Raw genomic sequence first — 23134 nt, 5'->3', positions numbered from 1 at the left:
AGTAACTATCGAACTTTAAAATCAAAGATCGAACATGAGATGTCAAAATTTTCTTTTCGATATCTCCAAGTCCTAAACAGCAGGTATGACTTTGATCATTTTCCTGATAATTGAAATTTTTGGAGTATCATCGAAAATGAAAACCTCATTTAGAAATTTTAATCATCAGAAAAAGAACAACAAATTTAATGACATAATTTTTATAAAGTTTTCTTATTTTTTAATTTAAAAAAAAAGAATGGATATCAAAGGATATATCAATAAAGCTTATTCATGTCACATAATTAAAAGTATAAAACTGTTGCTAATAATCGAATTTTATATTATGAAAATTCAATATCAATAAGTAGATGAGTATGACATTAAAATCATAATCACTAGTTTACTGCATTGAACATAAGACCGTGAAGTATGACATTGATGTACGTACCACCTTGATGAAACAATTTTTATACATTTCTTAAATATCATTTATATGAAGTGTAAATTTAAAAAATTATTGCATAATATACTTTACCGCGCTGAAATTTTCTAGGTTTAAAATGTATAAGCTGCCTGCAGTTAGCACACAAGGTTGAGTGGTTTTAAGTATGAAAATTTGAAGCAGTTTTCTCGATTTGATAGAAGTTAAATACCAGTGAGATTCGGTTCTGCAAGTAAAATGATGAATCTGATCAAAAAATGTTTTTTTTTTTCTTTTGTTTCAGATGGATGTACTGGATTGGTTATATCAGAATAGATAGAAAATATTTTAAACGATAGCTTACAAGTATTCACTAATTCGAATGCTTTCATCAGCTAGTCGTTGCGATGGCCAGCTTTCAAAGAACAGGTGAAATAATTGAGTAACTGTAAAACTTGCAAACCTCACTGCTTCTTCGGGCCGATCCAATTTTGTAGATGCCTAAATAAATAAATATTATAGATAGGTAGTATTTCATTATTAAAAGTCTGTCAGCCATCTGATAGCAATTTAAATTTATATCTATTCTATTATATATTTAAATTAGATCAAGACTCTTGATTCAGTTTAATAGAGGAGTGATTTTATTATTTCATTAAAAATATAGTTTATTCAATTTTTTTTTTTTTTTTAAACTCATTTTCGTTCAATTTTTATTTAGTATTTATGAAGTCATTGGTGAACATTTTTATTTATGGTTACTATAAATGTAAATGTAATTCTATTCAACAACTCATCAAGATGTAACCATAAATTAACCAATGATATAAATTTTAATAAATTTTTTTTTACAAAAGCTAGAAAAAATTTTACAACTTCTCTTGATTGTATACACACTTTATATTGCTGTTTTTGAATGACAACTCTATAAATAATAGATACTTTAACGCTCGAATTAAATTAAAAGCAAATAACTATAACTTTTCTTTTGGACTTTTATTCTAGCCTGGAGGAAAATGAATCTTGAATCATTATAATGTTTAATTATTTCATGAAAATGATTGAAAAAAAAAAATTTTTTCAATTTAAATTTAAATTAATAAACGGTAGTTGGTAAAACAGTCGTTATTAATAATTATTATTGTTTTCAGGTAAATTGAGTTACAATATTATCGACTGTCTACATTTAGTTGATAATGTAACATCCTATTTTAACAAGCTTTTATGCGCACAATCACAGAACAATTGAATGCTGATGCGCAATACAAATAAGGACGCTAAGAAATTCAAAATCTCGAAATGGTAAGAATTCACTAATTAATAACAATATTTTTATGTGTTGTTTAGGTTTATATCTAATATTAAACAATAACGATTTAATTGAAAATATAAAAATAACTATACACTGCTTACAATCATCTTTTTCATGAATTTTAAAAATATAACCAAACAACGCTAGAGATATCAACTTCAAACAAGGATTTTTTCATTTATTTTCATTCATAGTAAAGATTGATTAATTATTTAATATCAAGATGAATTTACCTGAAAACCTGTAAAGCTTATGCAAACCATGTTGAGACCAAGTTGAAATAGAAATGAAAGGGAGTTGGCAGACTCAATAAGTTGTGCATATCTGTACCCACACAATTTCATCAATTAGTATTTTCTCGATTGATTTTTATTATTGATGATGATATTTACTAACTGAAGAACTTTGGTATGAGTGACAATACATTCAACAATTCGATGGTATGATTTGTCATTTTGGATTGATGGATAGAAATTAATATCCACGTTATCATTATCGACCAGTTGTTTTAATCGATATCTATTTTTGAAATGAAATCAATTTATGAATTTTTGATTAGAAAAATTATTAGAATTTTTCATTCATACTGTTAATTAAAAATAGTCATGTTTTATTTTTAATTGATAGATCAAAAATCTTCAATGAAAATTCGATAATTGATAATTGCATTTAATCATACCCAATAATACAGAAAACAGCACAGGCATGTTGTACATAAACCATGAACATCGAGTCTATAGCAACGGCAACGGTAAGATATCCCAATGCACCAAAATAGGAGTGTATTAATAATGAATAATAGTACTTTTCGGTGTCCACTATGTATTTAACATTGAACATTAATAACTTAGTCTCTGTAAAATTAGCATCAAGTGGTAACAATCCTTCTGGCATTAGCTTCATAAACATAGGTAGTAAAGGCCCTAACATGAATACCGCCATAGATCCATAAAGAGCACCTGAAAAAGTGAAAATATAAAGATTACACTCTTAACTATTACTTTTCATTATCTGTGCAAAAATACCTGCATAAAAAATTGTATTTTTTTTGCTATTCTCTGCCCATTCATTTAAAATTTCTCTTTCTTTTTTATCATTGAAGGTATTCCAGTCATCATAAATTAAATCTAAGAGTTTTTTCATCTAAAATAGTAATTTTTTAATGTTTGTCTAATATGATTAATTGTTGTGTTGATTGTATTCGTCTTTACAAACCTTATCAGCATTGTATATAAAATTTGCCAATTTCACATAACACATCAAATCAATTAAAGTTGGAGGTACAGATTCTAAAAAAACTGGAACGTCAATCCATGCTGTTATCATTCCACCAATCTTGAATAAAAAGTTATCTCAAGTGATATTTAAAATGTTGGATTTGAATAAATAACATAGGAAAATAACGTCCAGTGATTTTTAAAATATTACGAAAAGACAATACAATCAATTATTTAGCATAAATTGTGTGCATAATAATGCTCATTTTTGTTGAAGTGTTTCATATTTACATAGGATATAGGATTAATATTTATATCATTGCTGTTTTAATTGTTTTAGTGGTATCCGGTGCAAGAAAATATATCAAACTACCATACCTGGAGATATCCTAGGGAACCAATAAAAAAAATAGTTAAGATGAGATTAGATACTTTATAAATGGGACTCAGATAGGGCCATTGCCCAATCGAAGTGAGAAAAAATCGATTATATCTGTAATGGTAATCTGGAGTCGTTTCCATCTTCGAATGTCTTCGTTCTGCTCACGTTTGATGTGACAAGACGCTTGCGTGCCATCAACTTTATCGAGTAAGTTATATTCTAATTAATTATTCTTTCAGAAGTCAAGCATATTGTTTGATTATTTTTCTTATCATTATTTCTTCGTTAGTTTTCTTTAGCTTTGTTTGATAGTTCTCTATAGAAAAACTCTTCAGAATTCACGAGAATAAAATAATTCATAATTCTCTTTTAAGAAATTTTCCTTTCATAGTCACGCATGTTGACTTAAACGTTATTATTATTATTATTTACGTAATTGTAGAATTTTATAGAATTACCTTAATAGAACTAGACAAGTACATTACAGTTACTGTCTGGTGAAAACGAACGAAATTTAATTGTTTATATCTCAATGGAAGTTTTATTAACTAAACACGAAAAGTTATTTGTTTATTTATCAATTTAAAAATAATTTGAGTTATTTATAAAATAAAACTAAAATGATCGATCAACAGTTGTAATTTTTCACAAAAATATGTATCAGTTTTTTAGCAAGTATGTGTGATGTTCAAGCTCATCGACATGATGATAGAACAGCAAAAAATGACATGGAATTTCTCAAAACCTTAAAAAACAAAGTTTATTAATAATGGAAAAGTTTTTTTTAACAAAAAGGGCAAAGAAAAGAAGTTTGAGATCAGAGCTTAATACTTACTAAACTGAAAGTTTCCATTGATATAGCTGCAATATTGCCTGCAGTGATTTTACATGAAGTCATACTTCTCAACATTATTGGTATTAACAACTTCTGAAGCTCTCGAGGTATCCGATACCATTCTGATGTATAGCTATATTGAAAAGTTAATGAATTTTTTATCTATTTGCAATGATAATTTAAAAATACTTTTTAAAAAAGTACAATAAATAAACTAACGATGCAACGAATATTGCTTCACTATGCTCTATCAGCTCTTCTCCTTGACAGCAAGTATAATAAAGATGGAAAATTGAGCCTACAGTAAATGTTCCAAACTTGAATGCTTCATTAAATTCATCCAACTTCATTAATGTCTGTATCAGTAAATCCACAGAGTAGTATTTGATATTTATTTATAATGAATGATATGTTGTAATAAATTAAATACTTACCACCATGCCAGTAAGAGTAATTACGAAGAGGTTGATCATTAATATTGCCATGTAAGCTCTTGTGCACCATGATTCCAAAGTATTTGCAAATCTTTAATTAAAAATAATTTTTTTTGTTTGTTCAAACAATTATGCCATTAATGATTAAAAATTAAAATTCATACGTAATAGCACTTCTATGAATAAAAATGCATTGAACAATTCGATTGTAAACATTATTTTTGTCAATTTCAGTTGGTGTTTCTTCACTTCCCAAACTTAGGTGTAGCGTTTCTAAATATGTTCTAAAATTGAAAGAAATAATATATAATCAAAAGTTCAAAAATTAAATGAAGCTTATTTTGTAAAATATAAAGACAATATTTAATAAGATAAAGTTATTATAACAATCCAGTACTGGCCTTAAAATCATAAACATTCCGCAGACATGCTGGATATAAGTTGCGAGTAAATTGTCAAAAAACACGAGAATCCCCACCGTAAATGGAACTGTCATGTATGAATGAATTAAAATATGTACGTAGTATTCATCAGGATCAACAAAATACTCAGTTTGATATAAATATATCAGATTTCTGGTTCCATTTTTTAGTGGCATTATTATATCCAGAATTTTTGGTACTGCCGGTGATGATAGATATATTATCAGGATTGAAAACATGATTGCTAGTCAGTACATGCGAAAATTCTCAGGTTGGAAGCGGTACTTAGAAACATGTATTCAATTAAATTAGAAGTTATATTATTAATTAAAACGTTGTAATTAAAATTACAATTTTAATAGCATCACATATTTTTTTCTTTTTAATTAAAAATTCTCTTTTTTTAGAACAATGTATACTTACTTGTGTATGTTGTTGTAATTGAATACGCACGCCCGATGTAACTTTGCATTATGCTAATGTCTTTTGTTAATGTTAAAAACTTTCCATCTTCTTTCATGTGATCAAATAATTGTTTAATCTAACAAGAAAAAATTTACCAATATATCTTTTATCAGCATTAAATAACATGCACTATTTTTGAAAGTAAAAAATAATCCAATGGTAAAAAATCAAATGAGCCCATGATAAAAAAGTTTATTTAAAACAAAAGTGCAAACATTAAGTATGTAAATTTTTTCTGTAGTATATATGCTGAATTACCTTATCAAAATTGAGTACCCAAACCATGTACTTAAAAAGCGCTCCATAGTGAAGACAGAGCATAGGAATGCATTCAAAAAAAATATCAAGATTATCCGTAGAGTTAACAAATTTAATCGTCTATTATACAAATACTTATTATATTTCCGAGATTAAAATGAAATAATTTTAAAAGATTATAAATATACATACACTGGGCACTGCTATACTTATAATGAGTAGGGTAATAGTCATTCGACAGGCAATTCGCTGTGATTGAGATTGACCAGGCCATTGTCCAAGAACAGACAGTATAATTCTATAGTTTCGATAGTGACGGTGACCAAATATATTCATTATCGTTCACTGCTAGCTTAATACTAGCTAAAGTTTGGGGTGTTGATGAAGACATTACACTATTGATGAGCTGTGATTTTAGCTCTCATTAAAAATTCTCTTAGAAATTTCCGGTGTCGCTTGGACATGTGTAAGGCTACAGGAGTTTGAATAAAATATGAAAATGTACTTTTGACAAAAGAAAATACTCCGAAAAAATGAAGGAGTCAAAAGTCTTTTATATTATGATAAAAGCAACATTAAAGTCACGCAAACTCTTAGATTCGAAACGATATCCATCTCTCTACCAGCTTATTATAACGTTATTTATATTCTTCACGATAATATCGACAATATTCTCCAGTTTTGTGAGGTTTTTTTAAATATCACAAAGTCGAAAAGCTAATAGTATTATTAACTCCATTATTTCTTGAATAAGTTTTGTCCCCAGGGGTTAGTACTATGAATTTTTATAGTATAATACGTCGAAATTATATTCAATATGATAATGAAACTTAACATATTACAGTTTTTGCTTCATTTCTTTTTGACAAATTATTTAAATTACATTTTGAATAGCAATAATTAACACCATTTAATGTCCAGTATAAATATTTCAATTTTATTTAATAGTTTCATCTCAACAATTACTACTTAAATAACATGAGCTATTTGTACAGCAGAATTTTGTTAATACTAATTATGATATGGACAATTATTTTACTGATGATAGTACAGTAAAAAAGGATAAAGAGTCTTTGAGGACCTTCAAAAATTTAATACTATCATGTTATTTACTTTTCACTTCTATACTAATGAATTGGATAATTATTTTTTATGGATACTTACAATACTGAAAGTGTCCATGGACATTACAGCAAATTTGCCAGCAGTGATTTGACAAGGTTTAATACTCCTCATCATTATTGGAATAAGAAGCCGTTGTAGACGTGGAGGGAACTCATACCATTTTGATAAATAACTGAAAAATATTATCACCATGTAAGAAGTTAACTCAAATGATTGGTTTATAGCACAAATATAGTTTATTATTTCATACGTATCTGTAAACACCATTTCACTTTTCTCTATTAGTTTTTGTCCTTGATAACTAATATATAAAAGATGACCAATTCCACCAATACCACATGCAAAATATCTATATGCCTCATCAATGTTATCGATCATTATCACTGCCTATATTAATCGATATTTGATACACTTATATATATATTTTTTTTTTTTTCAAATGATTGATATTAACTTTTTGTAATTCGATTGTTACATACCACTATTCCAGATAATGCAATAATAAACATATTGAGCAATAATATGATTAAAAATGGAGTAGAATAGAAGGATTCCAAAATATCAGAAAATCTTAGGTAACCAACACATTATATAAATTATAAAAATAAATCAAATTGAAGTTTTTTTTTTTTAAAATATCTACATACTCTATTGCGTGTTTATGAATATTGACACAACGAACTATGTTTTGATAAATTTGATTAGTTCGATTACGTTCCGATGATACATTAGTCAAGTCAAGATGTAATGTTCTTAGATATGATCTAAAATATAAGTTGAAATAAAAAAATTTTAGCATCAATAATAATCATGTTATTATTTTGGTCTTTCAATTTGTTTGTGCATTATAAAATTAATACAAAAAAGATTTTTAATATATTCAGTAAAAAAGTATAGAAATAAAAGCGTTTAAAAAAAATTTATCAGGTATAACTAAGTATGCTACATAATTTTTTTCATGTAGATTGCTGATTTAGCTTATTCATTTGCATGGTATAATTCTAAAACAAAAATCAACAAAACTTCTAAAATATGCCTTTCTAATAAACACTTCAGTAATTTTTAAATTCAATCTGTATTTACCCAATAATTGTAAATATTCCGCAGGTGTAATGGATGTATGTCGCAAGTACATTATCATAATAGACGATGATTGCTACAGACACAGGAACAGTCAGGAAAGCATGCAGTAAAATTGGAACATAATATGTATGCTGATCAACAAAGTATTCAGTTTGATATAAAAATATCAAATCTCTCGAAGTATTAAGTGGCTGCACAATATCCAAAAGTTTTGGAAATGCAGGAGTTAAGAGGCATAAAATCAGGATTGTGAATATTGAAGCTGATTAGTGGATATAAAAATTATTAAATTCAAGATGAATCTCAGGTACATATTTTTCAAATTTTTTATGGTTTAATCATACTTGAGTACATTTTTGTAGTAACTCGTCCTTGTTCTAGAAAATTTTGCATTATCTTAATATCTTTTTCTGTACGTATATTGTCTCCATTTTCTTCAATGAGATATAGCAAAGTTTTCATCTACAAGTTGATAATTTTCATATCATACCAATAATTAAAATGCAACATACAAATTATTAATTTGAAAATTAATTCAAATAAAATACCTTCTCAAAATTAATTATCCATCCAAAATATTTAGACAAAGACACGAAATGCAGACATATCATTGGTATGCATTCAATGAATATATCAATATCATCAGTCGATTCAAAAAATTTAATCAACTAATGGAAAAAAATGACTAAAAAATCTATTTAATAGATATATTTAATTCATACCTTTGGTATAAGAATGCTAAAAACATTAAGTATGATAACACATCGAATACATTTTTGTTGAAATAGCGATTGATAAGGCCACTGTCCAAGAAAAGTTAAAATAAATTTATAATTTTGCAAATGACGATCTTCAAGAATCTTCATTATTGTTGAAAAGTTATGATGATATAAACTATAAAGTCATAGAACCGAAACATAAAGAAAAATTGTCAAACAATAACATTATCTTAATTAAAAATTCTCTAAGAAGTATTTTTTAATACAGATAGACATCACGAGTCATAAATTTTTCAGTATCTACTTGGAGGTATATTTTCATTTACCTGAAGTACAAAGAGAATGATTTCATAGGCTTTAAAATGTTGAGAACGGAAGTAGTCACGCAACTTTCTGACTTGAAACAAAATCCATTTCTTTGTCATTTGTGATAAAGTTGTTGAACTTGTGCATACTAATATATAATACTTATTTTTTATGCTATCAGATAGTGAGTGCAAAATTTGTTCTTTTGTATTTAAGAAAATATTCTTATTTTATTTTCAATAATTACTGTTTTGATTATATGAAATTTTATTTTTATGAATTTACTTTATTAAAATAATTGATATTACATTACCAGTTCCGTCTTCAAAAAAATATTTATTGGAGTGAAGAAAACACAGTAAAAAAGGATATTGAATTTTTAAGCACCTCAAAAGAAGGATTTCAGTTATGTAAATATATAAAATATTTTGACAAAAAGTTTTAATTTAAATTATCGAAAAAATTCTTACTGTGCTAAATGAGTCCATAGATAAAACAACCACTTTACCCGCGGTAATTTTGCATGGTAAACAACTTTTCATCATCATTGGTATGAGAAGTTTACGAAGTTTAGGAGGAACAGAGTACCAATTAGATGAATAACTGAAAATCACTTACTGTTTAGTATGATAGAATAGAAATTTTCCTTTATCTCGTATTCAGTAAATTTATTCATTGATGAAATTTTGATACTAACACTGCATTTAAAATCATCTCACTATGTTCGATAAGTATCTGTCCTTGGTAATTAGTGTAAAAAAGATGAAAAGTTGATCCAAAAGTGAATAGTGCAAATCTGATTGCCTCGTTAAACTGGTCAAGTTTCATAACTGTCTGAATAAATAAATATTTAATTATTTCATTCTTTAGATATAGCAAAAATTTTTGATTATATTATACATACGGCCATTCCGTTAATAGTGATTACAAAAAGATTCATTAGACCTACAATCATAAAAGCAATTGTACAGCATGACTCCAAAATGTTGGTAAATCTTAAAAAGAATTTATTATTTTGTTAATGGCAATAGTGATAATGGTGCATAAAGTAGAATTTCAAAGGTATGCACATAAGTACATACTGTATAGAGTTTTTATGAATTTTAATACATTTTATAATATGTTGACTAATCTTTTTTGTGTCCAATTTTTTATCATCTTGATTATACATATCGTAGTTCATTGATTCTAAATAATGTCTGAAAGTATAATGTTATATTAGAAGAACATATCATCATGAGCTGTATAAGACTAATATATTCTATTTACCTTAAAACGGAAAGCATTCCACAAGTGTGATGAATATATGTAGCAAACATATTATCAAAAATGGTGACAACTCCCAATGAAATTGGCATAGTTAAATACGTATGTAATAAAATAGCTGTATAATATTCATCTCGATCAACAAAATACTCTGTTTGGTACAAATATATATTAGGTCTAGAAGTGTTAAGTGGTTTAACAATATCCAAAATTTTGGGCACCAGTGGTGTTGAACAAAATACCACCAGAACAGTATACACGATAACTATCCAATAGATAAGAAAATTCTCAAGTGAAAAGTTGTTATTTATATTCGATTCAAATTTACTCACATTAAATCTAAATCAACTTATTTAATAAAATTATTCCTTATCCGTACCTGTATAAGCTGATGTCACAGTACGTACACGATCTAAAAACTTTTGCATTATTGTTATGTCAGGTTCACCTTTTAATGTTTTCCCGTCATCGTCAATTAAAAAAATTAATTTTTTTATCTAAAGTTTGATGTTTATATTTTAGAAAATCATGTTTAATTGTCCATTAAAATAATGCATGACAGTATAAATTACCTTATCAAAGTTAATCGTCCAAAAAAAATATTTACATAGACTTGCTAAATGAAGACCAATATTAGGTACAGCTTCAATAACAATGTCAATATCATTTATCGATTCCACCAATTTTATCAACTATTACAATGGTGAAAAAAAAACGATGAATAATTTGATGTACGAAAAAATAAAATTATACCTTAGGAATAAATATGCTCAAAATGATTAATGTAATAATACATCGTATGAGTCTCCTTTGAAAAGTAGGCTGAGTAGGCCACTGCCCGAATAGAGTTAATAGAAGCTTATAATTTTGAAAATGTGGTGTTTGTAGTATATTCATTGTTCTTTAGTCGTTTTGTTATGACAACGTTTAAGTCACGAACATGTTTCTTGAGCACAATACTATTATTATGGTTATTGAATCGATGTTTTCACTCGATTAAAAATTCTTTTAGAAGTTTTTAAAGCTAATGAAACAATAATAGGCTTTTTAACATCTAAAGTTTTTGTATGTCAGATTTCAAAAACAATAAGCCGTTGTTTATAGTATTCGTTTGATAGTAGTGTTTAAACGTCACGCTATCTTATAATTTTATACGCAATATTAATCTTCTTCATTCTGATAAATTTAAATTCTATGCTGTATGAAAAAGTTACTTTGAACTTAAACATGAAAATTATAAAACTTATGTAGCGATGTTTTACAATAATAGTCACTATATTTTATTGAGTTTTAGTTATACATGTAACAATTATTTAAATGTTAATAAAATATTTTTATTTTTCAGATTCTTCGTTTGTGGATGTGGACAATGTGTTACGTTGTAAATATCATAACTTACATTTATTGGAGATATTCTGTAGGTATGTTTCAATAATTTATCGCATTGACGATAGAACAGTAAAAAAAGACATTGAATTTTTGAGAACCTTGAAAATTTTGAATGTTATAAAAATAAGTTCTCAAAACATCAGTAAAATGTTGTGCTTACTATGCTGAATGTATCCATGGAAATAGGCACCAGTTTTCCAGCAGTAATTTCACTCGGATTAACACTTCTCATCATTATTGGTATTAGAAGTTTTTGTAGCCAAGGGGGAAATGTATACCATTCCGAAGAATAACTGTAAAAAAGATCATTAATTAAATGATTAGAGTGGTTCGATGCAGATCAGAGATAGGCAGTCTTTAATAATGCAATACTAGTTGGTGCAGTATTCATTCATTTGATCAGTAAAATTACCAAAAGCATGCCCATTTCTAATGTCTATTAACAGTTTATAATTTGTGGTAATTAATATACTAACGCTGCTGTAAAAATTCTTTCACTTTCTTCTATAAGTTCTTGTCCTTGATAACTACAATATAAAAGATGAAAAATTCCACCTATACAGAATGCACAATACTTCAGGCATTCATTAATTTGATCAAGTTTTATCACGGCCTATATTTAGAATCATGAAAAATAATTATTATCATTTTATAGAAAACTACGTAACATAAATAACCATTTATATACCACAATTCCCGTGAGTGTTATCACAAAAAGATTTAGAATCAATAGAAAAATGTATTCGTAACTGTACAATGATTCCATTATATCGGCAAACCTTGAATAATTTAAAAAGTCACATACAGTATATTAATTTTAAAAATTAGTCGTTGATTATAACAAATGAAATTAATTATATAAAATTGTTTGACAATGCTAGTTTAGTCTAGTTTTAACAAAGTTATCTACGTACTCTAAAATACGTCTATGCATTTGGACACACTGGATGATATTTTTATGAATGAGATCTTTATTTTTATCTGTGTATGGTTTGTTATTTGTATCCAAGTGTAATCTTTCTAAATATGATCTGCAAACAAATTAAAAATAATATAAATTTAATATGATTTGATTAACGTAAATAATTTTTTTTTTAAATAAACTAAACTTTTTTTAACCTCAGAATTGAACACATCGCACAGGCGTGATGGATGTGTAATGCAAGTAAATTATCAAAAAAAACAATAATTGCTAGAGATACAGGAACAGTTACGTATGCATGTATTAAAATCGGGACATAGTATTGATGTTGATCAACAAAGTACTCTGTTTGATATAAAAAAATTAATTCTCTCGAAGTATTGAGTGGTTGTACTATATCCAGAATTATTGGTACTGCCGGTGATGCAAGATATAGTATTAAAATTGCGTACATAGCAGCTGATCAGTAGACGCAATGATTGTTTAGATAGGGAATGATATTCGTAGATAATAAATATATTTTCAAAATAGATCTTTTACAGGTAGCACAAATAAATAAATCATACTTGAGTATGCTGAAGTGATTATTTGTCCACGTTCTCTAAAATATACCATTATTTGAATATCTTTTTCTAATCGTAAAGCTTTTCTATCTTCTTCCATAAAATCCATTAATATTCCTATCTGAAAATCTCAAACAATTGTTTATAAAACTTATTGTTAATACTTTTGTAGTCCATCATTTTATTGCATTTATTTTTAAAGTTTTATTGATTTTATTGGCAAAATTTTTAGATAGATCTTAGAAAATTTCTTTCAGGAATGAATTATTTTCAATAATTACTTTTTTAAAATTAACTATCCAAGTGATGTATTTTGATATACTGCCAAGATGAAGACCTAACATTGGTATACATTCAAGAAATATATCTATGTCATTTGTTGATTCAAAAAATTTAATAATCTGTTGAAAAAAAAAAAAACAGCCATTATTAAATTCACTAAAGTTATATAAATGTACCTTAGGTGTAAAAATACTTAGAACGTTCAGTAAAATTAAAAATCGTAAACACTGTCGTTTGGCAAACGATTGTAAAGGCCATGATCCAAAAATACACAATATGAACTTAAAATTTTGATTATATTGAGTTTGTAGCACCTTCATTATGAGACTGTTTACATGACATAAAGGATTTTTTTGAAATAGTATTCAGCAATAGATAAGAGAGTAGGTAGTTTCTGTTCTCATTAAAAATTCTCTTCGATGTATCTATTGTCACTAAATCGTTAGGGTTATTAAAGAATAAATGTTTCATGATTGTCTGTCTAAAGAGTACAAAGGAAAGAATCATTCCAAACGTTTCTATAATTCGAAGAATTAAAGAAAATATCTGTCACGCAAACCTGAACTTGAAAGGTTTCTTCTTTCTTTACTTGGTTCATAATAAAGTTATTCATTTACTTCTTATTTGAGTTCTTTCTAAGTAGTTCATTTTATAAAATATTTCTGATTTATAGTAGACAAGTTTCATTATGGAAATTTTACATGATGAAGAAGAAAGTGGTTGTTTTAAGTGTACAATTATCAATGACAAGTTCATTCATAAGTGAATAGTATTTTATTATGGAACAATAATTTAATAATGATACTAAAGATTTAGTAGCAACTATTAATCATTATCAATACAAAGCTTTTTCACTGTAAAATTTTCAAAATTAATAATCTTATTGTTTCAGGATTCTGTGACTGAAAATGGGTTCTAAAGGTTACCGAGACGTTGATGAAGAGTAAAAATATGGATTATTAATAAATAACTATTTTACAAGTGAGTATAAATTCTAAAAAAATTTTATGAATTTTAAGTACAGCAATTTATTAAAATATATTTTTTTGGAGTTAAAATTTATTTTATAAAAACTACGATTTTATCTACTTATTCAATTTTCTTTTTACTTCATTGGAATTTGTTTCGATAAAATATCGTTCATTTCAATCAATTCCGTACTGATGATAATACAGTAAAAAAAGACATAGCATTTCTGAGGACCTAGTTAATTATTTTTTTGCTTAGAAAATTATTTGAAAAAGATTACAAACGTGAAATTAATACACTCACTACACTGAAGGTTTCCATAGAAATGGGCACCAATTTTCCAGCAGTAATTTCACAGGGAGTAATGCTTCGCATCATTATTGGTATCAGAAGCTTTTGAAGTTGGGGAGGAATTGCGTACCATTCTGAAAAGTAACTGTAATAAAAAACATTTTATATAAAATCCTAATCCATTTCTATACTCCATAATATACTTACAGTGAAGTAAAAACTCTTTCGCTCTCTTCAATGAGCCCTTGCCCTTGGTAGCTACAATATAAAAGATGAAAAATTCCACCTATACAGAATGCACAATACTTCAGGCATTCATTAATTTGATCAAGTTTTATCACGGCCTATTTATAATAATAATAATTCAACAATTTTGTTGATAGAAATAAAAAAAAGAAAAGTTTATCAATTACATACCACAATCCCCGTGAGTGTAATTATAAAAAGATTTACGAGTAATATAAAAATGTATTCAGCAGAGTAAAAAGATTCCATAAGGTTAGAAAATCTTAAATAATCAAGTAATTCGAATGGTGTAAAAATCTTTTTTAAAACTATTTTCAATGAATTAAGCTGTATTATTTTTAACACTTCAATGATATTTCAGTAAAACTGATCAATGATTGAAAATCAATAACAATATAGTTTAGTGCTAAAAATTCTACAGCTTAAATAAAAATATACACGTACTTTATAGCTTGTTTATGAATATCAATACATTGAACAATGTTACCATAAATTTCATCAGCATCTTTATATCGTAATTTGGAATTTTTCATGTTGAGATGTATTTTATTTAAATATGAACTAGAATTGAAATCGATAAGGAAATCATGTCCAAATAAAACTCAATGAAAATGGATTAAAAAATGATTTGCTCACCTCAGAATCGAAAACATTCCTCGTGCATGGGTAACATACATTGCTAGCACATTATCAAAAAAAACAATGATAGATACCGAAAAAGGGACAGTCAAATATGCATGTAATAAAATTGGAATATAATATTGATGTTGATCAACAAAATACTCCGTTTGATATAAAAATATTAAATTTCTTGAAGTATTAAGCGGCTTTATCATGTCTAATATTTTTGGAACTGCCGGTGATGCAAGGTACAAAATCAAAATTGAAAACATGGCAGCTGATCAGTAGATGTATAAATTTTTAAATATGAAATAATATTCTTGAATAAATAATTTATAATTTTTAGTAATATATTTTTTCATTAAATAAATCATACTTGAATACGCTGCCGTAATTACTTTGTCACGATTTATTCTATCTTGCATTATTTTTAAATCTCTCTCCAATCGTAAATGACGTCTATCGTGATTCATAAAATCTAACAAAGTCTTCGTCTGAAAAAGTATTTATATAATTCTTTCTTCATATATTGAATCTATAATCACCTTTTCAAAATTTATTGACCATGTTATAAGTTTTGATAAACTCAGTAAATGAAGCCCTAGCATAGGAATGCATTCGAAGAATACGTCAACATCATTTGTTGATTCACAAAATTTAATCACCTGCCAAAAATAATATATTACAATTACGAATAAATCACTAATAATATTCATTATATACCTTTGGAGTAAAAATACTTAAGACATTTAGAAATATTAGTGATCTTATAATATTTCTCCGGAAAAATGATTGGGTAGGCCATTGTCCAAAGAATGATAATGTTGTTTTATAATTGTAGTCAAATATCTTCTTATAAGTTTGATGATGTTGAGTTTCTAACTTTTCCATAACTAGTGAGTACTGTTTAACTTGCCTAGTAGCTAGTTAGTTTTGACAGTAGTGTTAAACATCGATATACTAAACGTAATAACGAGCTCGTAGGTAACATCGATTTTCATTAAAAATTCTCTTCGATGTATCTCGTGTCGCCAAACTACTAGAGCTACTAAAGTATGTATACCTCATCAGACTCTGTCTTTAGAGCACAAAGGTTCTTTTTAATGGGCTAGAATGGTTTTTAAAATTCGGGGAAACTTTTTACTGTTATGTCACGCAAATGTTAAATTAAAAGGATGTCTACTCCTTTAGTTGATTTGTAATCAAGTTGTTCTACTGCTTTGTGTAGGGAGCCTTATTTTTTTTCAATCATCTGTATTACCTCTAGTTAACTTATTTTAATTAATTCTTGTTCAGTGCTCAGAATACATGTAAGAAATAATGTTACATTAACAATTTATTTTCATTATTTTTGTTCCAAATAAGAATTCTTCATATATTTATAGTCAGTGAAAAAAAAATAATTTAATCTTTTTAGTAATGCTAATTGAACTGTAACACCAATAAACTTTTGTATTTAATCTAGTCTTCTTCTTGAACAGATCGGAGTAGGGTGAAGTATGACATTGAAGTTTTTATTATCTTTAAAATAAATTCCACAATTAGTCTCTGAATTATTTAAATGTGAAATAAAGTTTGAACATACCGCGATGAAAAACTCTAGTGATAAAACAAAGATTTTTCCAACTGTTAGATAATTAGGTACAGAACTTCTTATTATAATCAAATTCAAAAGCTTTCTAGTTCTTGTAGAGAGTGCATACCACTTTATTCCAATTCTAAAACAAAAGTAATAACTTCAATATAATAACAGTAATTGTCACTTACTTGAATGAAAACAAAAACAATTAATGTATTACATAGATTCCCTTATTCCAGTACTGCAGTCAATCATAATTTGTGACAATTGACTTAAAAAAAATACATGGATAGCTTGAGTCACGACAAAAACGATGTAACGTGCTGCTTCAAAAGGTTCACCCAGGTCCAGTACGAGCTTATGAAATTTACATTAAAAAAAAGCATAGTTCGTAATAGTAATAATTCGTAACTGTTGATTATTTTTCATCTAGCTATAACAACTTACTCGTATTCCTGTAAATGTCATTAAGAATGTTTCAGCACTTATCACAACGAAAAGCTCCCATCGATAAAATTCCTCCAACATCTTACAATATCTTCAATAAAAAAAAATTGCTTTTTTAGAAATCTCCAATAAGATGCTTTATGAATTGTACAAAAAAATATTAATTGCTTTACTCAATAATTCTATTGTGAGTTTTGATGCAATCTATAACAATGTAATACGGTTTGTCTTGCGATTTAGGAGGGTTGAGATCTATATTAAGATTTTCTCCACTTGTCAAAGTTTCTAAACGATAACTGGGAAATAAAAATAAAATTATAATTATACATCACCGTAATGATTATTTCGTTTGCTATAAATCGTATGCATATTTACTTTATAGTTTCATAAACTGCACAAACATGTTGAAGCAACATTATCGCTATTGTGTCATTCCCTGTGAGCATGCTCATTACTACAAAAGCACAAAAACAGAGATGTGCTAGAATCCAATAGTAGTTTTCTTGATCATCACACCAGTAATCAACAGGATATGGAAATTCAAGTCTAGTAGGACCATCTATGAATCCAAGAACATCGAATATTTTCGGTGCCATAGGAAATGAGACATAAATAAGTACTGAAATAGCAAAAATCATTAAGAAAACTTGGGCTATTTTTCTCTGTTTATAGGCATGTCGTCTCATAATATCTTTGCAAGGGCCCTCTGGTAATACTTTCCATTCGTATTGCAATGAATTTAATATTGCCATAAGCTATAACAAAACAACTTATAATATTAATTAATTATAATAGTTATGATAAATACATACTTTATCCCATTGCAGATGAACGTTGGTGTACTTAGTAACGGATACAAAAATAACAATATAGAGTGGAAGTGATGAAAAAAGAGAATGAGCCGAATGGTCTACATAAGTAGCATGCATCTATATTATTAAAAAGTGAATAATTATTACTGCAGATAATCAATGAATAGTTTAAATTTGAGATAATTACCACAGGAATAAGACCACTGACGTGAACAAATACATAAATAAATTTCCATATACGTTTTACTTTTTTAGACTGATAAAACCATACTCCTACGTGACCTAAGATTTTAACTTGTACATCGTAGGCAGGATCAGAAAAAAATTTTGCTCCTTCCGATTTTTCCATGGTTAAATATCTTAATAACTTCTCAAACTCCAAGAAGTGTAAAAGCAGACTGCTTGAATACACTCGAAAGTCATTTTTCATTATCATATGTATAGTATATAGGGTATAAAAAAATGACCCATGAGCACATATGATATTATTCGCATGTCTGTCGATGCAAACTTTTGAAAAGTTAATGGATGTTTGACAGGTCTGAAAGCTCTGCTCTGTTGTTATTCAATTTTGTGTGATTATATTTCGAAAAATAGTAAATTACAGAAAATTTACAGGTGATATCTTTTCAATATTATATCTTTTAGGGTCATAAGAAAAAGGAACGTCAATAATAAAACTAATGGCAGTGTATTTTATTAGTATCGTACGGTGTCAATCATATTTTTATGGAAAATAATTTAATTTAATTTGTTTCTGCTATTATTTTCTTCATAGAAAATTTTTGATTTGACAGGGGAGTTTTTTGATAATCAATAGATTATGTTTATTAAATTGAAAATTTTATTTATTGAAATTATGTCTGTTATTATTAAGAAAAAACGGAATTTAGAAAAGTTATCAATATTGAGAATTAATCCAACTAAAGTGAAAAACTGAAAAAAATTAGAACTGCCTTTCTAATATTTCATCGAAATTAATTGATTCAGTTTTATTTATCACTTTTTAAACATAAATGTATGTATACAGTCTTACTTGATTATACATCAAAAATACGAATACAAAATGTAGATTACCATTTATCTGCTCAAGCTTTATGATTAAAAAAAAGTAATAAAAATTATTTTATAATTAATATAAAATGGAAATATTAGATAGTTAGTCTTTGTTCGAAATCAAGTACCAAAAATTATTGGCAATAATGCTTATGTATATCTTTGATTAAAGCTTACTTACACAATATCATTATTTATTACAATAAAATATGGTTATTTAGCACGATAACCATGCTAAAATAGCTCTTGGCATTTTTTTTTACATCAAAAATTAAACATGCATTGTCATAAATACGGTGAGATATGAGAATGAAGTTTTTACAACCTTAAAACAAAGAATAAAATTTTTATATTCGTTATTTTCAATACAAAGTTTTTTTACTTACCAAACTAAAGCTTTTCAATGACATAGTGTACATTTTGCCTGCAGTAAGCTTACAAGGAGTTGCACTTCTTAGTAATAAAGGAATGAAAAGTCGTTGAGAACTTAATGACGTGTTGTTCCAATTAGCTTGATAACTAAATTAATAAAATTATTTATATAAGATATTCTATTAATTCTGGTGGATTTTTTTTTCAGAGGAATGTACTAACGCAGTGTAAAATATAGATGCACTGTGTTCCAGCAATAATTCTCCTTGCCAACTACTATAAAAGAGGTGGAATACCTCTCCTAAAGTAAAAGCTGCAAATTTCATCGCCACATTAGGTTCATTCATCTTAAAAACAGCCTAGAAGCAATTTTTTGAATTATCAAAGTAATATATCATTTTGGAAAAGACTATGACCTTAAGAGTGAATCTTACCACTAAACCTGAAGCAGTCATCATGAGCATATTGATGCCAATAACGAAAATGAAAGAAAAATAATTGCTTTCTTCAATAAGATTCGCAAATCTGAGGTTGGTATAAAATAAAAAGAATTATTTCTTTTATATAAAATTGTTAATAGTTATTTTTAATTTTCTGTATTAAATCTTTACTTATTTTTTAATTAATAATTATTAATTAAGCTTAAGCTTGTAATTCTTCAATACATACTCGATAGCTTCATTATGATATGTAAGGCAGTTGATCATTTTCTGATAATCAATATTATGACTTTTCGTGCATTGCGAATTAATATTGTCATCTTCAGCCACACGGTTTAATGATAAACTATTGCAAAATAAAAATATTATTATTTTACTCAATTTTATTCAACATAAAAAATATTTCATATTGTATTACCCAACGATTAGAAACTTGGCACAGGCATGTTGAATGTAAACCATAAACATTGTATCAATAGCAATAAGAATAGTTAAATATGCAAAGGTACCCAAGTAGCCATGAATTAACAAAGGATAAAAATATTTCTCAAAATCAAATAAGAATTCGATTTGTTGAAACATCAAATGCTTTGGATAGCTTTCGTTCATAGGAGCTACGATGTTTAGAATAAGAGGAGCTAATGGTACCAACATCATCGGCACCACAGTTCCATAAAGCGCACCTAAATTGAGAAATATTTAAAAAGAAGTTTCTTGAGACTTCAATTAATATTGATAATTCGTTGCTTAATTATATTGATGACTAACCAGCATAATATATCGTAACTTTATAGCCAAAATGAGCATATTCGTTCAAAATTTCATTCTCTTTGTCTGTTGAAAAAGTTTTCCAATCTTTTTCCATCAGCATTAAAAGTTTTTTCATCTGTAAAGTTGAAACATTAAAGATCGCTCGACTATATGAAATATTTTTTTTTTTTTTTAATAATAATGACAATACCTTGACTGCATTACAGAAAAAATTAATCATTTTTACTCCACAAACTACATCTGCTAAAACAGTTGGAAGAGCTTCCAGAAAAACATCGATGTCGATCCTAGCAGCTATCATCCCAGCAGTCTATCACGAATTATAGGAAGTACAGACGTTTAGAAAACTCGAAATTAAAGAAACATTTAACTAATACTATTTAAAATGGATGTATTATATAATACAATGCTTGATCAGAATTAAATCATTGTGGGACAATGATTAAAGTTTCTTTAGATGAATTTAAAATAAAATTGAGACTTTTAATGTAACTAAACAATAAAGATCACCTGCAAATAGCCGTGAGTAGTAGTGAAGAAAAGCATGATGATGTAGCTAATGCGCTTGGACAGAGATGATTGATATGGCCATTGTCCAATGATAGTCAAAAAAAGCTTATTTATTTTATGATATGGTGTTGTTTCACAAGTCATTTTTCGTGACAAATACCAATGTTTTACTGCAATGAATGTAATGCTTTCAAGAACCTTTGTGCTAGTAATCGATTGTAGTTACGTATTCTCTTGGTGACAAAACTGTCGAGTTTTTGAACAATACGTGTATTGCAAAATTGCATGAATTTGAATTTATGATCACAAAGAGCTCTGAATACTTTTGTTACTAAAAACTTCAGAGAGCTGACAGAATTTCTATCTAAAGCATTTGAAAAGAAAAAACAGATCTGAAAACAATTTTAGTTTCTGTCAAGTTTCATTGTTATATTTCGTGGTTTACTCAATTTTACAATCGCCTTGAATACTAAATATGTCGCCTAGTTGAATCTGATATTTAAACATTTAATTTACTTTTAAAATGTTTATTAGATAATTCGGTAATTTTTTTGATTTATTTTACAGAATTCAAGAGACACTAAATAACAAAAAAGAGCCGAGTACGCAGTTTATTTAATTAGGAGTAAAGTGTTTGATAATTCACAAAAATATAACTGTGAAAATGTTCGGTACGTTGGAATAATGGAGAATTTAATTGAAGAAAAAAAGCAGTGGGAATATAATAAAGAATTTTCGGCTGTAGCGAGAAGTATAGGTGAGTAAGCAAATTAATTTTTTTATTCATAGAAAAATGTATATTTTGATCTCATTTATTTCACATTATTAGTGATAATTCTCAACTCAATTGGTTCTTTTTGAGCTGTCAATTTTTTATTCAAAAATTAAGATGGTTATTCAATTTTACAATTAATTATTCAATAATATTATTAAATGCTTGTTTGCTTAACAATATAAGAGATATTGATAAAAAAGCTTATATTGTTATTTTATATCCTAGATTGCTACTGGTAGATCGTGACATAACAGAATTGATAGACGGGTAAATTACTGCTTTTAAATAGTTGTCTATATTTAACTATGCAGTCTATGCATTCTATTGAATAGTGCAATATTCACTATTTACTATTCCAGGCACAAGTTTAAATGCACTGTACGTTATGACAGGTATAGAGCAATATTGTGCAGGGAAAATTTGAATTGAAAAAAAATTCATGGTATGTCAAATATGGCACTAGAGTATATGCTACATGTCAGAATGATACGAACAGAATTTTTAAATACATACGGCATGTATAAAATTAACTAGCAGGATATCTTATTTGTTTGCGGCTTCTTGTTTGATTACCTAGGTTGCTGGTACACTGACAAATGGTATATTTAGAACAATTACTACCTCAAAACACCAAATATAAATAGACTCTAGATCTTCTGCAAATCTGTAACTTTTATTATTGTTATTAGTCACCAAATTTTTACTTTTCATAAATTAATACAAAAGCACTCACCTTATAGCACGTTTATATTTTGTAATTGATTTCAAATAGTGAGAATATTGAAGTATTTTGAACGTTGATAAAGGATTCAATTCTTCTGCGTTATTTTCGTCTCCTGATACAGAAATATTTCTCATCTTA

The 23134-nt window shown here is 27.2% G+C and overlaps 5 protein-coding genes across 5 annotated transcripts; all 5 read right to left on the bottom strand.

Annotated features, from left to right (window-relative positions):
* Positions 1-303: 303 nt before the first annotated feature.
* Positions 304-3465, bottom strand: LOC118066425 (odorant receptor 9a-like). Its single transcript, XM_035082460.1, has 9 exons — positions 3311-3465; positions 2931-3050; positions 2741-2858; positions 2395-2674; positions 2112-2234; positions 1949-2039; positions 768-904; positions 518-650; positions 304-433 (listed from the first exon to the last, which is right to left on the bottom strand). Exons 1-9 carry the CDS (start codon positions 3452-3454, stop codon positions 383-385), a joined length of 1197 nt encoding a protein of 398 aa, XP_034938351.1. The 5' UTR covers positions 3455-3465; the 3' UTR covers positions 304-382.
* A 477-nt stretch (positions 3466-3942) lies between these two features.
* Positions 3943-8802, bottom strand: LOC118066453 (uncharacterized). Its single transcript, XM_035082495.1, has 11 exons — positions 8659-8802; positions 8289-8398; positions 6893-7025; positions 5729-5848; positions 5429-5546; positions 4981-5249; positions 4748-4872; positions 4584-4674; positions 4369-4505; positions 4150-4282; positions 3943-4059 (listed from the first exon to the last, which is right to left on the bottom strand). The coding sequence occupies exons 1-11, from the start codon at positions 8800-8802 to the stop codon at positions 4009-4011; spliced, it is 1431 nt and encodes a 476-aa protein (XP_034938386.1). The 3' UTR covers positions 3943-4008.
* Positions 7761-8341, bottom strand: LOC118066430 (uncharacterized). Its single transcript, XM_035082466.1, has 3 exons — positions 8281-8341; positions 7937-8198; positions 7761-7854 (listed from the first exon to the last, which is right to left on the bottom strand). Exons 1-3 carry the CDS (start codon positions 8327-8329, stop codon positions 7836-7838), a joined length of 330 nt encoding a protein of 109 aa, XP_034938357.1. The 5' UTR covers positions 8330-8341; the 3' UTR covers positions 7761-7835.
* A 2770-nt stretch (positions 8803-11572) lies between the features above and the next one.
* LOC118066452 (odorant receptor 4-like) lies at positions 11573-16401 on the bottom strand. Its single transcript, XM_035082494.1, has 9 exons — positions 16234-16401; positions 16056-16175; positions 15887-16004; positions 15526-15787; positions 12531-12647; positions 12305-12395; positions 12093-12229; positions 11777-11909; positions 11573-11714 (listed from the first exon to the last, which is right to left on the bottom strand). The coding sequence occupies exons 1-9, from the start codon at positions 16399-16401 to the stop codon at positions 11664-11666; spliced, it is 1197 nt and encodes a 398-aa protein (XP_034938385.1). The 3' UTR covers positions 11573-11663.
* Positions 16402-16839: 438 nt separating this feature from the next.
* On the bottom strand, positions 16840-21641 carry LOC118066451 (uncharacterized). Its single transcript, XM_035082493.1, has 18 exons — positions 21498-21641; positions 21178-21297; positions 20985-21102; positions 20635-20899; positions 20446-20562; positions 20211-20301; positions 19999-20135; positions 19791-19923; positions 19682-19729; positions 18816-18903; positions 18536-18759; positions 18349-18465; positions 17912-18291; positions 17710-17832; positions 17537-17627; positions 17310-17446; positions 17096-17228; positions 16840-17031 (listed from the first exon to the last, which is right to left on the bottom strand). Exons 1-18 carry the CDS (start codon positions 21639-21641, stop codon positions 16972-16974), a joined length of 2526 nt encoding a protein of 841 aa, XP_034938384.1. The 3' UTR covers positions 16840-16971.
* Positions 21642-23134: the final 1493 nt, after the last annotated feature.

This window comes from Chelonus insularis, unplaced genomic scaffold (assembly GCF_013357705.1).
Source record: "Chelonus insularis isolate UGA/USDA-ARS -01 unplaced genomic scaffold, ASM1335770v1 contig_346_pilon, whole genome shotgun sequence".
In the NCBI taxonomy this organism is placed as follows: Eukaryota; Metazoa; Arthropoda; class Insecta; order Hymenoptera; family Braconidae; genus Chelonus; species Chelonus insularis.
Note: the sequence above shows the minus strand (reverse complement) of the source record. Positions and strands in the feature narration are given on the sequence as shown.